Raw genomic sequence first — 17500 nt, 5'->3', positions numbered from 1 at the left:
ACGTCCGGTCGGGAACTGCGCCTAGAACTGGGTGTACTTTGGGTAAATAATGGAAGATATGGTGTTATAGCGTTAATAAGAGACAACTAGGAATTGAATATTCCGATTAGATGTTGCTGAAGCTTTATTTAGTCTTTTTCCTGGTGATGTTAAAAAATTTTCTGTTATTTCTTGCCATTCTTTTTATTTATTGTAAGTTTCTGTTTATTGAAATAATAATGATAATAATGAAAATAACAAGAGTAATGATGACAATAATACTCGTACAGGAAACCATTTTATGTCTACTAGTAATTAATATATGTGTATATGTATACACACATATACTATATATATATATATATATATATATATATATATATATACACATATATATATATATATATATATATATATATATATATATATATGTATATATATACATATAATATATTTATTTCCACACACGGACATACACACACACACACATATATATATATATATATATATATATATATATATATATATATATATATATATAAATCTATGATTAATTCATTTCCCTTGGAATCCAGGTCCTCGCGAACAGATCAACCAAGTGACATCTTTCATTGACGCGTCCGTCCTCTACGGCTCCAGCAAGGAGGAATCAGATGACCTAAGGGCCTTCACTGGCGGCCTCCTGAAGGTGCAAAGAGGACCTTCGGGAACTCAGATTCTTGTGGATGATGACAACCAGATTGATTGTAAATCCAACGGAAGGCAAAAGTAAGTCGAATTTATTCTTGGCGTTGTGGTGGTCTATAGGAAACGTCCCTGTCTGGGTTGTTGTTGTTTCTGTTGTTGTTCTTATGTTTTTATGGGGACCCTGGTGTACAATTAGGATAGCAACGGGATGGAAATCCTTGTGTCCTTAGCTAGCCCAGAACCACCATACTCGTGAGCTAAGGATTCGTTGTTTGGGGTTTCTTATAAGTCTACCTGCTGAGACATCAGTAGGTATTGCCTGGCCCTAGCTTGGGTGGAGAGGGGCCTTGGATCAGTCTCTAGGGCATTGTCCTGCTAGAGCACTGTCCCTGTCCCTTACCTCTGCTATTCGTGAGCGGCCTCTTAAACTTTAGAACTAAAGTAAAAGTGGCAAAGGCTACAACTGTATAATTTCACTTTCAACTTATGAAATCAAGTCTTTTGTTGGAGTTAGTTTTTAATTCTTATTATAAGAAAAGGTCCCCCTAGTATAATGTTTGCTGAGTGAAAATTAATTTAATTCTTAAACTGACTTCGTCCTTGCATTCATAAAAGTGCATTATCATATTCTGTGGTTGTGAAATTAGCATATTCAGAAAAGTATTAGGTATCAATTATACATCTACTATATATTTGATATAAACTTTTTTATCATCTCTGGTATTTGTGATCCAATTGATTTAGTCTTACTCAGTACCAATAGTATCTGCTTTCATTGCGGTTTAAGCTATTATTTGTCTATGGCATTTGTTTTAAATATTCTGAATACTTATTTCCTGTGATATTTACTTTACATGTATGTCCTACCATATGTTTCCAGTTGTATACGCTTTCTTTCCGATTCAAGATATTTGATAAAAAAGACTGGCTGAAAGAAGATTTTAAAGACAAGTTATTAAAAATCTAAAGAGAGGTGTTGTATAAATTAAATGACTCTGAGCCAGCAAGTGAAGCGTGCTGCCTACGACGTCCAGGCAGGACGAATCTGGAGCAGGGTTTAAACTTGAGCATGTGACCATTACCTTAGATGTTGCTGATTTTTACCTTACATTGCCTTAAAACGTTTCCAATTTCCTTAGAATTGAAGCTAGTAAAACCGAACATTACCTTGAAACCAAGGAAATTACCTCAAAGGTAAGGAAATTATCTTATAAATTTAAACCTTGATTTGAAGTCGGTCAACAAGAAGTCAACGACAAACGCAAACTCCAGCCAATTGGGGCTGAAACACGAGAGGAAATCTATGACAGATCACTTGGACAAAGTTCCCACTCATTACAGAATGTTACGTGCAGCTGATCAAGTGTGGATGCAAGTCAGAATGCTTCTGAGGTTGATGCAAATGCTACTGCTTTGGCACGACCTACACAGCACTGTGCAACTACAGATAGATGCGAGATTTATAAGCATGGCTGTTTACTTTTCCAATATGTGGGAAACAATTATAGTCCTATTGCCTGTATGTATATACAATGATATATCAAACTGATGGTGGCTATGATAGGGCCACTTTTTGCCATAGTTATGGTTATACTACAAGAAATCTAGCGTTTGAGTACATAGATCCCAGGTCAGGTACTACTTGATGAAAAACTTATGGTCTGACACCAAAATCATTCCAACATTACAACTCTCTGCCATTTTATTGCAAAATGCAATATTAAAATGTTATTTGGGTGACTTGCTTTTATCAAAAGAGCAGTACCAAGAAAGTATGTGTGGAAGGATTGGGGTATGTTTCCGGCAATGAAGGATTATTACAGTTATCCGCCCCATCAAACCTCTTCACTTAATTGGTTCGACAAAACTTTCGGTCTATCAAATTCTTTAGTCCTAATCTGGATAGTAATATTTAGCACGGTCGTTCAGTCAGTTCCTTGTGCATTTTGCATAAGATTTTTCATAATTCTGACCATCCTTTCTATCCTGATCTTCCCAGATTGTACCATGCTATATGTAACACTAGGTAGAAAGGTAATTCCAACTACTTGTCTTTTGCATCATAAGGCTCAATACTACACAGTATTCTAGAAGTTTTATTCCAGCTGCGTCCACATTATGGAATGGTCTTCCTAATCTGGCGGTTGATCCAGTGGAACTTCAGAAGTTTAGACTAGCTGCAAATGCTTTTCAGTCAAACAGGTTGACATATTTGAAGGACATAGGAGAAGGACACTCCAAAATCAAACTATTGTTCTCTAGTCTTGGGTAGTGCCATAGCTTCTGCACCATGGTCTTCCACTGCCTTGGATTAGAGTTCTCTTGCTTGAGGGTACACTCGGACACACCATTCTATCTTGTTTCTCTTCCTCTTGTTATTTTGAAGTTTTTATAGTTTATATATGAAAGATTTATTTTAATGTTATTGTCCCTCAACTTCTCTTGTGGTTTGTTTTCTTATTTCCTTTCCTCACTGAGCTATTTCCCCTGTTGGAGCCCTTTTGCTTGTAGCATCTTGCTTTTCCAAGTAGGGTTGTGGCTTAGCAAATAATAATAATAATAATAATAATAATAATAATAATAATATTGATCTTAAAATATGCTATACTTTCAATTAAAGCATTTATTACATCGTTTTAATATATTTCAATTACTATGCCAAAAGGTTTATTATAATGGAAAAACAACAACACAGTGTTAAATGATTAAAATATGAACATGTTAAAATATACTTCTGACTAAAAATCAGAATAAATAAAAAAATCAGATTAATTTTTGCATTATAATAAAACATATAAGTTGAAAAGTCTGTTGATTAATTACTGCTAACAAAAATGTTAGAAAATCCTTGATAAATTGATATAACATATAAGGACTTTTTGATTTTGGTGGACCTTCCTTTTGACCGTGCAACTGCAACAAAAGATTTTGATTACGAGCATTGCTAAGCTTCTATCGTTTTGAATAATTACAATAACGTATATAAAAAAAAATCTTTAGTATTTAAAGTTTTTCCATTCTACACGAACAAATAATTTACAGAAATAAGATTTTACTATGTCATTAGCCGAATTGGCATTTGCTCTTTTAGGTAATTGAATGAGCAAACAACTATTCTCTAACAGTTTACCTGAATGGTGTGTTCCTATTGGCTAAGTCTGTCGAGAAGCAACGCCCCCAAATGTTCCTATTGGCTAAGATAATTGAGAAGCGTTCCTATTGGCTAAGTAAATCGAGAAGCAATTTCCCAAAATGTTTCTCAAAACCAGATTTCACCAGTATTTTACTCTCAAAATAGCCTCAGTAGAGCCATCTATTGGTACTCTCAAAAGCATATGAAAATTCGGTCAATCACCAAAGAAACTATTGTCTTCGTTCTTTGAAAATACTTAAAAAATATTTCATATATATGTATAAACTTAAATAAAATTAATTCAAATCTATTTTTGATAAAAATGACAAAATTAGAACTCTCAAGACAGATATAAGAAATCTTACACAAGGGTATTCTTGACTAGAGTTCGGGCAAAATTGGACTGGCATAGCAGGGGGTTCAGAATTGCCAATACTTTACGTGGAGAGAATATTCTATAATGGAGAGTAAAATTAGTGAATTTAATAAAGTATTGATGTAAAATGTACATATTTCTTTATTGTATTTTCACCATCTTGCTAAAATGCCCACGAACAGATTTATTAAGCAAGATTCCTCATCTCATACAACCGAAAGGTTAGCCATCCCTAATCCCCCCATCTGGAGGGTTGTAAACATTAGATTCTTTTAATTTTTTATAATAGCAAAATTTCAAACAATAGAACGAGTTAGTCTATGTTTAGTTCATATAATTAGAAATAGCTTTTGATTGCATATATGAAGAGAGCTCATTCATAAAGGCTGTGGTGAGGACATGTAATTATTCCTAAAATCTTTCAGCTAAAAGAACTATCAGCAGACGACAATGTATCACGAACAAATTCTATCAAGGTACCAATTGTGGACCACACCAAGAAATTATTCTAAACATGGCTTCAATTGTCTAGGATGAAGACATTATTTCAAATACGATTAAAATGAAATCATACTTCTGTTATATTTTGGTTTTTTGTTTATGTAAGCATTGTGAGAATTACTGTTTCATTTTTCTTAACATATCTTGGATTTCTTAAGGTTGGCTAACCGGGTACGTAAGTAACCTTTTGTTTTAAACACAGCCTTTTTCTTTTAAAGTTTGGATATTTAATGAGACGTACTTCTCACATTTTAAAACCTGATGTTAGATCTCATTATTATGAAATTATCGTTATAATTCTGTTAGTAATACGAACAAATTATTACGGTTGAAAGAATTAATGGTAGGCGGGACATATTTCATGAAAAGAGAAACTATTGTGTAATACTTTTACAAAAACGTAAAAAATATCTCCAGACAAATGCATATAATTTATTCTAAAATAAAGATAATTTTTACTTATAAATACCAAAACGTAATCATGACCTACATTAAGATTTAATTGAAAGTTTAAAGGAAATCCTAAAAGTCAGTTCTGGTATTACTGATGAGGATGACGTCTACGCCGAAGAGTCTTCCAGGTTGTCCAACATAAACATATATATCTTATTTACGTCATCATAAACGAATAAGTTGTAATTATGATTTATATCCAAACACAAATATTCATTTTAATAAGAAATAATACCTTGATCTAACAAGAGAACGTTTACTGTAGTATATTTACTCTACATCATTTTCTTCTGAGGAAATAGAATTAGTAGCCCTTGTACTGTACTACGTCTTCTATCCTTGGAAATACAAAGTTTATTTTTAATTTTATATTGACATATTTATTGACTGCTTAGGTTTAAAATGTTTTAGCCATTAATCATTAGATTGTAGAAATATTAGCAATAACAATGATAGTAATGATGATATTAGTAATAATGAAGATAGTGATAATAAAAATTTGATAAGGATGATGACAATGGAAATAATATCGTTAATCATATAAAAACAAAATGGAATTACCGTATATCCACCGTGATGCATATGGAAAATGCTCTCTCTCTCTCTCTCTCCTCTCTCTCTCTCTCTCTCTCTCTCTCTCTCTCTCTCTCTCTCTCTCTCTCTCTCTCTCTCTCTCTCCTCTCTCTTAAACAAGAGGAAAAGACAGCAAATTACAATAATTTGAAATCAAAATTTGCACATACAGAAAAAACATGAAATTTCTTGATACGTGTCGATTCTACACGTCCTTCAACTGTGGATTTTAGGGGAATATTCATGTTTTTAAATCCCCATATTATGAACTCAGAGAATTTAGTAATTTACTACACTAACAGAACATTGTACAGCAAAGTAATTACTCTGTGCAGGTGCAGAGCGCTGTGCTACATCCCGTTTTGCATGCACACTTAAAGACTCTCAGTAATTCTTCTGATGTTACTGGCATCTGTCCTTCAACAGTATACTGTGGGTGCAGTGCTGATCCTTTTACTTCCTAATCCTACTCCATAGGGTTAATTTTTGGAAGAGATACAAAACCTGCAGCTTTCCACAGTGTCATTTGATAATGAGCACGTTGGCAATGTACTTCAAAGCTGGTGACCTACTGCACACTGTTTTGAAACTTTTGCCTTAAACATATTTTTCATCCTCTCAGTTTCTTATGAAATTAGTAGTCAAAGGTTTCTCAAAGTGCTGATGATCTGCTTCCCTAATTTCGACTGCATTATGAACATAAACTAATGGGTCAGTGACACCATAACCAGAGTACATGTTGATGAGGACACTTTCAGGGTGTTTGCTTGTGTCAAAGACATCAAACAAAGTAGACAAAGCCTCTAGAAGCTTTTTCCTGCTTACAGCATCTTTTCGGAGTCAGCTGATTTGCTCCTCTTTGTGAAAAGTATTGGATGGTTAAGTTTCCCTCTCATCCTTCATATCCTGGAGATCATGTATGATTTGTGTCATTAAGCTATATGGGAATTCCCAGATTGTCAGTGTAGATACATTCAGAGTAGAGTTAATAGTTCTCGAAGGTGAAGGGGTCGATGATATCCCATTCCAGAAGCCAGCCTAGTAATGCATAGAATGGTCTCTGTTCATGAATTTCCTTTCAAGGTCAGGGGGCATTTGCTGCATGGAACGAAAGTAGTACACTTCATGCCAAACATAATTGTGATTTAATATATATATATATATATATATATATATATATATATATATATGTATATATATATATATATATATATATAAATATATACATATATATATATATATATATATATATATATATATGAATATATAAATATGTATATGTATATATATATGCATATATATATATGTATATATATATATATATATATATATATATATATATATATATATATATATATATATGTATATATATATGAATATATATATATGTATATATATATATATATATATATATATATATATATATATATATATATATATATATATATTTATATGCATATATATATATATGTAAATATATATATATATATATATATACATATATATATATATATATATATATATATATATATATATATATATATATTTATATGCATATATATATATATATGTAAATATATATATATATATATATATATATATACATATATATATATATATATATATATATATATATATATATATATATATATATACCTGTATATCTTTCAAAGCAAGGTAAAAAATAAACTGCCATTACCTTACTCTCGGACTACAAGAGTAATTAACAGTCCTTATAATTTATAATTCAAACTATTCAACCCCTATGTCATTTGTATCATTGAATTTAAACCATTTAATCCTTGCGGTATTTACTTCCATCCTACATCTATCTAATTCTTGTCATTTATTATTCAGGTGCTTCAAGTCAGGAGACGTGAGAGTGAACGAACAAGTTGGCATCGCCACCATCCACCAACTCTTCGTCAGAGAACATAATCGCATCGCAGCAGCCCTGAAGGAGATCAACACCCACTGGACAGACGAACAGGTCTTCCAGGAAACCAGGAGCATCGTTGGGGCAGAAATCCAGCACATTACTTACAGTGAATTCTTGCCGTCAATCCTCGGACAGGTAATATTTGGCCAATCATAATTAGCTGATGATGATTGTTAGCTTTGATTATTATTCAAGTTTAATGTTAGGCTGAGCTAACCGTTAGGATTATTTCATTGGATATCTAATGTAAGTTTTATCATGTCCTGGTTAATAGCATCCTATTAATTAATGAATTTAACTTCCTAAAATATTTCACTGCAATATCAAATAGCAAATAATTCTTAGCCATGAAATACTTTCCAGACATGAAGTCTATTCGAATATGTTTATTTATAAAAATATATTAAATAGAAAAGTAGAATTTAAGCTTAATTTTCAACCAAGTCACAAATAATGCTGATCTCATCAGTAAAAAATTAATATTTTAATGATAAACTATTGTTTGATATTAAAAATAGAGGCCTGAATGTTTTGAAATACATAAAAATTATAACTATTAGTTGATTCTAATAATCGGTACCTGGTCGTTTTGAATTACATCATAAATAATTGATAACTATTGGTTTATTTTAAGAATGAAAACCAGAACGTTTTGAATTATAAAGATTGGTTTGATTTTCATTAACAACGAATTAAGCTTTTTTAAATAATAAAGATCTGGTTGAACTTACTAATAAAGAATTAAATGATTCCAGGGCATCGTGGAAAAATACGGCTTGGCCCTTCAGCCCTCTGGATTCTTCCCTGGATACGACATCAACATAAATGCTGGAATCGCCAACTCGGTCGCCGGAGCCGCTCTGAAATTCGTCGCTTCTATGATGCCAAATAATATTGCTTATTTCGCCAATGTGAGTCAGCTAATATTCCGGGGAAATTTTATGGAATGATTGATAGGTTTAAAGGTTTAAACAATTGGTATTCCAGGGAAATTCTATGGAATGATTGATAGGTTTAAAGGTTTAAACAATTGGTATTCCAGGGAAATTTTATGGAATGATTGATAGTTTTAAAGGTTTGAACATTTGGTATTCCAGGGAAATTCTATGGAATGATTGATAGGTTTAAAAGTTTAAACATTTGGTATTCCAGGGAAATTCCATGGAATGATTGATATGTTTAAAGGTTCGAACATTTGGTATTCCAGGGAAATTCTATGGAAGGATTGATAGGTTTAAAGGTTCAAACATTTGGTATTCAAGGGAAATTCTACGGAAGGATTGATAGGTTTAAAGGTTTAAACATTTGGTATTCCAGGGAAATTCCATGGAATGATTGATATGTTTAAAGGTTCGAACATTTGGTATTCCAGGGAAATTCTATGGAAGGATTGATAGGTTTAAAGGTTCAAACATTTGGTATTCAAGGGAAATTCTACGGAAGGATTGATAGGTTTAAAGGTTCGAACATTTGGTATTCCAGGGAAATTCTACGGAAGGATTGATAGGTTTAAAGGTTCAAACATTTGGTATTCCAGGGAAATTCTATGGAAGGATTGATAGGTTTAAAGGTTCAAACATTTGGTAATCCAGGGAAATACTATGGAAGGATTGATAGGTTTAAAGGTTTAAACATTTGGTATTCCAGGGAAATTTTACGGAATGATTGCTGGGTTTAAAGGTTTAAAGGTTTAAAGGCTACTCATGAATGGCAGAGGCTAAGGGTAGTGACAATGCCCTAGATAGCAAGACAATGCTCTAGACTGCCTAGAACTGTCCAGTGCCGATGAAATTGATCATTTTTATTTTTACCAATACCTTAACATATTTTATATAAAATATAATCATTATTTATGAATAATTTATCAAATATTAATAACTTCAACTAAAAAAATTATTACTCATCAATAAAAAATAGATTATTCATGATTATTTTGAAGTATAGTTAAAAGAGAATTACAGATCTCGAAATCCAAAACTAAATTTTACCTTTATATGAAAAATGAAAATTATATATGAATAGTATAATAATAACTCTAACTCTAATATTCTAACTTGTTAATAAACAACAAATTATCCATGAATATTTTAAAAGATGATTAAAAGAGAATTACAAATCTCTAAATCCAAATCTGAATTTTCCCTTTATATAAATGATAAGAATTATTTATGAATAGTATATTAAATGTTAATAACTTTAACTCTATTCCTATTCGTTAATGAATAATTGATTTCTATAATGCTTTATAAGATAATTAATAGAGAATTATGGAGTCTTGAAATCCAAAACTGAGTTTCCCTTTATGTAGATGATAGAATTATCCATGAATAGTATATTAAATATTAATAACTCTAACTTTAAAATATTTACTCGTTAATAAAAAATGGATTGTTCATGAATACTTCAAGCTATGATTAAAAGAGACTTACAGATCTAAAAATCCAAAACTGAATATTCTCCTTATTTCAGGGTCGCAAATTGGACGAACGCCCCATCACAGACACCTACTATAAACCCTTCGATCTCTACGAACGTGGAAAGTTTGACCAGATCCTCGAAGGTCTCATCACTGCGCATGCGCAGAATGAAGATCCAGCCATTTCGGACGCAATGACTAACAAGATGTTTGAAGACTCTAGAACAGGTGAGTGATTTTTAGATATTACTGAATAGACATATCTGAGGCCTTTGTCTTACAGTGGACTAGAAATGGCTGCATTTGTTGTTGTTGTTGTTGAATATACTTATTCATCTTTGTGAGGCAGAATATGGTTAATAGTGATATGTCTGTTTATTTAGAATGGCATAATACTATAATTACAGGAGTAAAAAGAAAAGATATAGCTATATAATCAAAGAACTACAGAAGTAATAAAAAGAAATATCAATATAACCAACTAAACTCGGCTGAATCCCTCGTCAGGCTAGGAGGAGCGAAGAGAAGAAAAGTCCCCCTTTTTTATATCGACTACCCCCAAAATTAGATGTGCCTTAGTAGATACATTGATAGATAGATAGAAAGAAAGATAGCTATATAGATAGATAGATGGATAGATAGATAGATAATGAAAGAAATACAGAAATAAACCGGACTTCAAAGACCTAAAAGATGAAAAATAAAAATATCGATTTAATTTTAGCATCGAAACTTTTTTTTTCAACTCACAGGAGTGGGTCTGGATCTAGCTGCCCAGATCATCCAACACGGACGAGACCACGGCATCGCCGGATACAACAGGTGGAGGCAGTTCTGTGGTCTTCCAAAGGCCACCAAGTTCGAAGACCTTGATGATGTTATGTCTCCAGAAAACATCAAAGCTTTGAAGAATGTTTACAAGTATGTTTCATTTAATGATATAGGAATATGATAAACTTCCTTTTAATTCAGTTACTTGCTTCGTATATTACCTTTGAAGGCCAAATCACTGAATATCAGTAAATATATTACTACGACTCTAAAAAGGATATAATTTTTATTAGTGGTTACTTATCGTAATTCACGGTTTTTTATATAATATTTAAAGTTAAACATATTTTACCTTTCAATGCTATATCACTGAATATCAGTAAATATACTGCCATGACTCTAAAAGGATATAAAATAGATTGTAAAGGTTAATTATTGTAATTCATGTTCTTTGATGTAATTTTTGTAATTCAGGTTTTCTATGTAGTAAAGTTGAACATATTTTGCCTTTGAATGCAATATCACTAAATAGCAGTAAATCTATTGCTGCGACTCTAAAAGGATATGAAATGGATTGTAAAGGTTAATTATTGTAATTCATGTTCTTTGATGTAATATTTGAAATTAAACATACTACCTGTAAAACGGCAAAGTAATACACATCACACATACGAAAATTTCATTTATGATATATTGGAATAAGTTCAATCTTTTCCAATTTTTCTGACTAAGTATCTTTTTCCATAAGGTAATACTCACAAAAAATTACTTTCCTTTTGTAATATTAATTAACCTAAAACCCAGCAGGGATCTTGACGACTTGATTCCACTTTTTCTAACCTATCATCCTTCTCCACAAGTAATTATAACAAAAAATACTTTCCTTTTGTGATGCTAATTATTCTCCACTCCAACAGGGACGTTGACGACTTAGATTTGTTCACCGGAGGCCTAGCTGAGAAACCCAACCGAGGTGCCCTTGTAGGTCCAACTTTCGGATGCCTCATTGGACGTCAGTTCCACTACCTGAGGAGAGGTGACAGATACTGGTACGAGAATGACATACCTCCTTCATCCTTCACCAAAGGTAAGTTTGTTAGTTTCTACTCAAATCTTGAAAGCCTTTAAAGGTTTAAAGGCCGCTCATGAATGGCAGAGGCAATGGACAGTAATACTGTCCTATCAAGCAGGACAAAGTCCTAGAGACTGACCATATTACATATGATTAGCGCCCAGGCGCCCTCTTCACTCAAGCTGGGACCGAGGAGGGCCAGGTAATGGCTGCTGATGACTCAGCAGATAGACCTATAGGCTCCCCCAAATCCCTCATCCTTAGCTCACAAGGATGTAGAAGTTATAGTGAGCAAAGGAACTATCGAGTTTGAGTGGGATTCAAACCCCAGTCTGACAATCACCAGGCAAGCACGCTACCACCAGGTCACCACAACCCTTTTGCAGTTGGTTGGGACGGAGCTGGTTTAATATTTCAAATGTTATGACTGAAAACACAAGATCACCACCTAACTTAAGGTTCCCCACCTAACCTAACCTAGGAGCCGTATCCTTACCTACTTACCTACCGGGGGGAGTCTACACCTCCCTTTATTATTACTTGCTAAGCTACAACCCTAGTTGGAAAAGCAGAATGCTATAAGCTCAAAGGCTTCAACAGGGAAAATAGCCCACTAAGGAAAGGAAATAAGGAAACTACAAGAAAAGTAATCAACAATTAGAATAATATGTTTTATACCAATAACGGAATTAAAACAAATATTTCATATATACACTATAAAAACTTGAAAAAACCAGAGTAAGAGAAATAGGATAGAATAGTATGCCGAAGCGTGCCCTCAAGCAAGAGAACTCTACCCTGTGTTTGCTTCCCAACTGACTTCGCTCATGGCACGATAACACTAAATCATAATATTTCGTAAATCATAGAACTAACTTTGAAAACAAGATAAACATTTTCTTCATTAAGAAAATCGATTTAACAACTAACAAAAAAGTTTACGGCTGTCCCAACGAACTCCATTCACCTCAAATCTTGTTATTATTATTATTATCATTATTATTATTATTATTATTATTATTATTATTAGCTAAGCTACAGCCCTAGTTGGAAAAACAAGCCCAAGAGCTTCATCAGGAAAAAATAACCCTGTGAGGAAGGGAAATAAGGAAATAAATAAACGATATAAGAAGTAATGAAAATGAAAATGAAATACTTTTAAAACATTAACAACATTACAACATATTTAATTTATAAACTATAAAATTAAAATCTTGTATTTACTTAAGAAAAAATTTCAAGAAATTTGGTATTTATTTTTCAGAGCAATTGTACGAGATCCGAAAGGTGAGCTTAGCCCGCGTCGTCTGCGACAACAGTGATGGACTCGAATACATCCAACCTAAGGTTATGCTGGAAGGAGACTCTTTCCTGTGAGTAAATTTCTTTTGAGTAAAATGTGAATGTATGTAGAAGAGATGTATACAGGGAGATGAGAAGATTGAAGAAGTGGACGGGTTTCATTTGACAAAGTTTAATTAGAAAAGGTTAAATTCAAACAAACGAAAACACGTTGGACTTTTACAAGTAGCATATCTTTAGAAAAGTTAGTCCTAAAGTTTTAAAATCATAATAAAACCCCAATCAGATAACAAAGTAAGAACATTTTAATTATGCCTTTCCTGTGCAAATAAAAGTCGAATAATTAAACTTCCAACCAGACTTAAACGAATCCATTCTCTCTCTCTCTCTCTCTCTCTCTCTCTCTCTCTCTCTCTCTCTCTCTCTCTCTCTCTCTCTCTCTCTCTCTCTCTCTCTTTCTTTATATATATATATATATATATATATATATATGTGTATATATATATATATATAATATATATATATATATATATATATATATATATATATATATATATAGAAACTATTTCGTTTGAAAAATGTCTCCCTAATGATATCTATCCCTAAAACCAGCAACCCCAAGATTTCCTGCCAAGGCCCAAACTTAAACAAATCTATCAAAAAAAAAAAAAGAAAAAAAAAGAAAAAAAATCACGTTTGAAAAAAAGTCTCACTAATCACATCTTTCCCGAAACAGCAACGCCAAGATGGCCTGCCAAGGCAAAAACATCAAGTCAATCAACCTACAGAAGTGGAAGACGGCCAGCCCCAACTTCATCATCCCAGACGAGATGTTGCAAGAGAGCATTGAGAGAGCCAAGAGGGACATTGGCAGCATGAGAGACTCCGAGTGGAACCTTTGGGAGAGCAGTAAGTGGCACCTCTTTGAGTCACCTGTTTCTTTGCATTAAATATTCGAAATTGATAGCTGTGGTAGGATGAATACAATATAAAATTTTAGTGGGTGGAGTTTAATTTCCAGAATTTCAGGATAGTTTTTATGTAATTGATTAATATAATGCAGTAAATTAGTTCTATACAACTATAGAAAAACTTAAAGAATTAACATTGAATATTTTGATAGGTTTGCAAGATAGGGAAGCTGTGGTAGGATGATTATAGAATAGATTTATAATGGCAAGATTGATTTCTAGAATTTTAGGATAGTTTTTATATAGTTAATTAATCTAATGCAATAAATTTTACAAAACTAGAGCAAAAATGGAAATATTAGAATGGAATGTTTTGATAGGTTTGCAAGGTAATACACTGATAAAGAATAGGATTGATAAAGAATAGGTTTATAATAGCGAGTTTAATTTCTATAAATTTAGGATAGTTTTTATTTGATTAATTGATCGAATGCAATAAAGTATTTCTACAAATCTAGAGCAAAAATGGAAGTATCAGAATGAAATGTTTTGATAGGTTTTCAAAATAAGACATCTCCTATTATTAGGGAGACTAGTATTACAATACTTTTCTTTTTTTCAAAATATGTCCAGGCGATACTGAACTGTAAAATCACTTTCATAATATATGGATCACTTTAAACTTCAAGTTTTATGGAAACTCAAAACCTGTAGGATATCGATAAGCAGCTCCTAAAAACTCGAAAACATTAGGATTAGTTGCGCAGAAGTATCAAAACAAAACACAATTCCGTCGCCAATGTTATAACAGCACATTGTACCTTTTCCTTTACCTTACTGGAGCAGAAAGTCAGTTATTTAGCTGTTATTATTGTTATCAATTCATTTTCTAATTTATAAACTGAATATGGAATAAATTTTCAGGATTCTTTGCATTATTTTTGCAAACAACATTTTCTTGAGAGGTTCCTCTGTACTTCAATTATTACCAACTAATTTGCAAATTCATAAACTAAATATGGAATCAATTTCCTGGACTCTCTTCCATTATTTATGTAAATTACTTTTTCTTAAAAGGTTCCTCTATAAATTTAATGTAAATAGCCTTCTTGATTAATTGCTTCATACCTTATGGTAAGTAACTCTATGTAATGCATCTTGACATAACAATGATGAAAAGTAACCATGATTTTATAACCCTTGTCCATAAGTCTTACTAACCAATACTATTATATTTCATAAACGTCATTTATAAATAGATGCCATGATAATAACCTTTTTCTGTTTTTAATAACACTGAAACGAACTTTAAAGGTTATTAAAGTGTTTCGAAATGCTGTCGCAAGAGGGCGGTGAGGCATCGTTGCATGAATCAATTGAAGGGCATATGGTCAAGTTGTCGCTTTTCCTAACTTAATATTTTGTTAAAATAGCCTCTTTTTAGTACTAAACGACTGCAGCTTATTGTGCCTGAGAGTATGTTCTATAGAATTCCATGAGGGATAATGCTTAAATCATAAAAAAATTATAGCCTTTTGAAAAAAAATTACTAGACTCTTAAAAACAGTAATTTTAATCGGAAATTCTCTGTAAAAAAATATACTGTTCTCAGCCGTATTTCAGTAAAATACAAACAACCGTAATTTTACCGTACTTTTTTAGTATCTTTTACGGGTTGGTGACCGTAATATCACTCCTTTACGTCAATATATCCGTTTTTAAAACGGACAATGTCTGGCAATATTTATTCCAGGATTTTTACCGTATTTTTTTTTTACGGCAAATTTTTAAGTGTACTAATTTTGGTTTATCTATCACATGAGTAATATAGAGAGGCTCAAATCTCAGTTGTTTCTACTAAAAAAAGGTCATTAAAATCAGGAGGGATGACACAAAATAAATGTCACTTGAAGGAAAAACTCCTTTCATGCTATATAACAGTTTTTGTCAATGGACGATCTATTTTGATTGAAATGTTTAAGGACAAGACTTGATGATATGCCCTTCTCGAAGTGGATGAATATGCAAATAACGCACATGCCCAGTGCTTTCTATATATGCCAGTCTAATGAGTGTTTTCTATCCTTATATTTTCCATCAGAATCTAAAGGCTGCCTAATCTATTATCATTCAACACTGGTCTGTTTCAGTCTAAAGATATATATTTCCTCAAACCTTTTCTTACTGTAATTTTACACTGACCTACTATTAGGGTTAAAACTATATATAGTTGCAAAAGTATTCCATATCCACTCCATTCTGTTCCGCTTTCCAAAAACTGGAGTTACTTGCTTCTTTTGGCTCCTTGTTTCTGAAGTGATCATCTTGGCAATGGCTTTCTCGAGATTTGCTATGGACTCCATGTCTTTCGTTGTGATGGTGTCTCCTGCTATTAATGGATGGTGTGTTAATGTTAATATTGCATGGAAACAAGACTAATAAGCATAATTTTTTTTTTTTTTACCTTGATAAGGACCAGGCATTCTCTTAGTACTTCAGGGACTATTCTATTATACTTACGATTCTTATTTCCATTGAAATATGTCTTATGCACTGCTTTTATTTCTTTGGATTTTGATACATACAAAGGATTTATTTACAGAATTTGAATTTGCATTAAGATCAGCCTATGTTTTTTTTTTTTTTTTTTTTTAGTTTTTTGTTTTTGGTGGTGGTTCAAGATCATTAAGAAGAGAGGTATCTTACATAGTTCCACCAAACACTAGGGAAGCTTATGGTTTAAGCTAAAAAGAATATTCTTATTGTCAAAATTTTTAAAATTGTACTCATCTGTATGACCTTTTAATTAGTATAATATACTAATAAACTTACATTTTTTTTGCAAAGTTGAGTCCTTACCTGTTAAGTTTAACAAAAATTAAGCCCGTACCTGTGCAGTGAGTCACCTTTGGACTGAGACACCTGTACTCACACCTGTAAACTGGGCATAGCAGCTTACATCTGCAAATTTGGCATAGCTATAATTACACCAATAAACTTTTTTTTTTTTTTGCAAAGTTGAGTCCTTACCTGTTAAGTTTGTCAAAATTGAGCCCGTACCTGTGCAGTGAGTCACCTTTGGACTGAGACTGAGACATACCTGTGCTCACACCTGTAAACTGGGCATAGCAGCTTACATCTGCAAATTTGGAATAGCTATAATTACACCAATAAACATTTTTTGCAAAGTTGAGTCCTTACCTGTTAAGTTTGACAAAATTGAGCCCGTACCTGTGCAGTGAGTCACCTTTGGGCCGAGACTGAGACATACCTGTGCTCACACCCGTAAACTGGGCATAGCTGCTTACATCTGCAAATATGAAATAGCTATTCACAACCCTGTACTATCTTGTGTAACTATGTCCTTACCACAATTACACAGTTTAA

At 32.5% G+C, this 17500-nt stretch overlaps 1 protein-coding gene across 1 annotated transcript in view; it reads left to right on the top strand.

Annotated features, from left to right (window-relative positions):
• The window catches only part of LOC137657594 (uncharacterized), a 230812-nt gene that overhangs the window by 189746 nt on the left and 23566 nt on the right, over positions 1–17500 (top strand). Inside the window, 9 exon segments of the mRNA XM_068391945.1 lie at positions 1–42; positions 555–747; positions 7560–7776; positions 8397–8552; positions 10111–10285; positions 10810–10978; positions 11746–11915; positions 13165–13273; positions 13939–14111. The exon segment at positions 1–42 is cut by the window's left edge and continues 126 nt beyond it. Coding sequence (XP_068248046.1) covers positions 1–42; positions 555–747; positions 7560–7776; positions 8397–8552; positions 10111–10285; positions 10810–10978; positions 11746–11915; positions 13165–13273; positions 13939–14111 — 1404 coding nt within the window.

This window comes from Palaemon carinicauda, chromosome 18 (genome assembly GCF_036898095.1).
Source record: "Palaemon carinicauda isolate YSFRI2023 chromosome 18, ASM3689809v2, whole genome shotgun sequence".
Lineage (NCBI taxonomy): Eukaryota > Metazoa > Arthropoda > Malacostraca > Decapoda > Palaemonidae > Palaemon > Palaemon carinicauda.
This window is presented reverse-complemented; position numbering and strand designations above follow the sequence as displayed.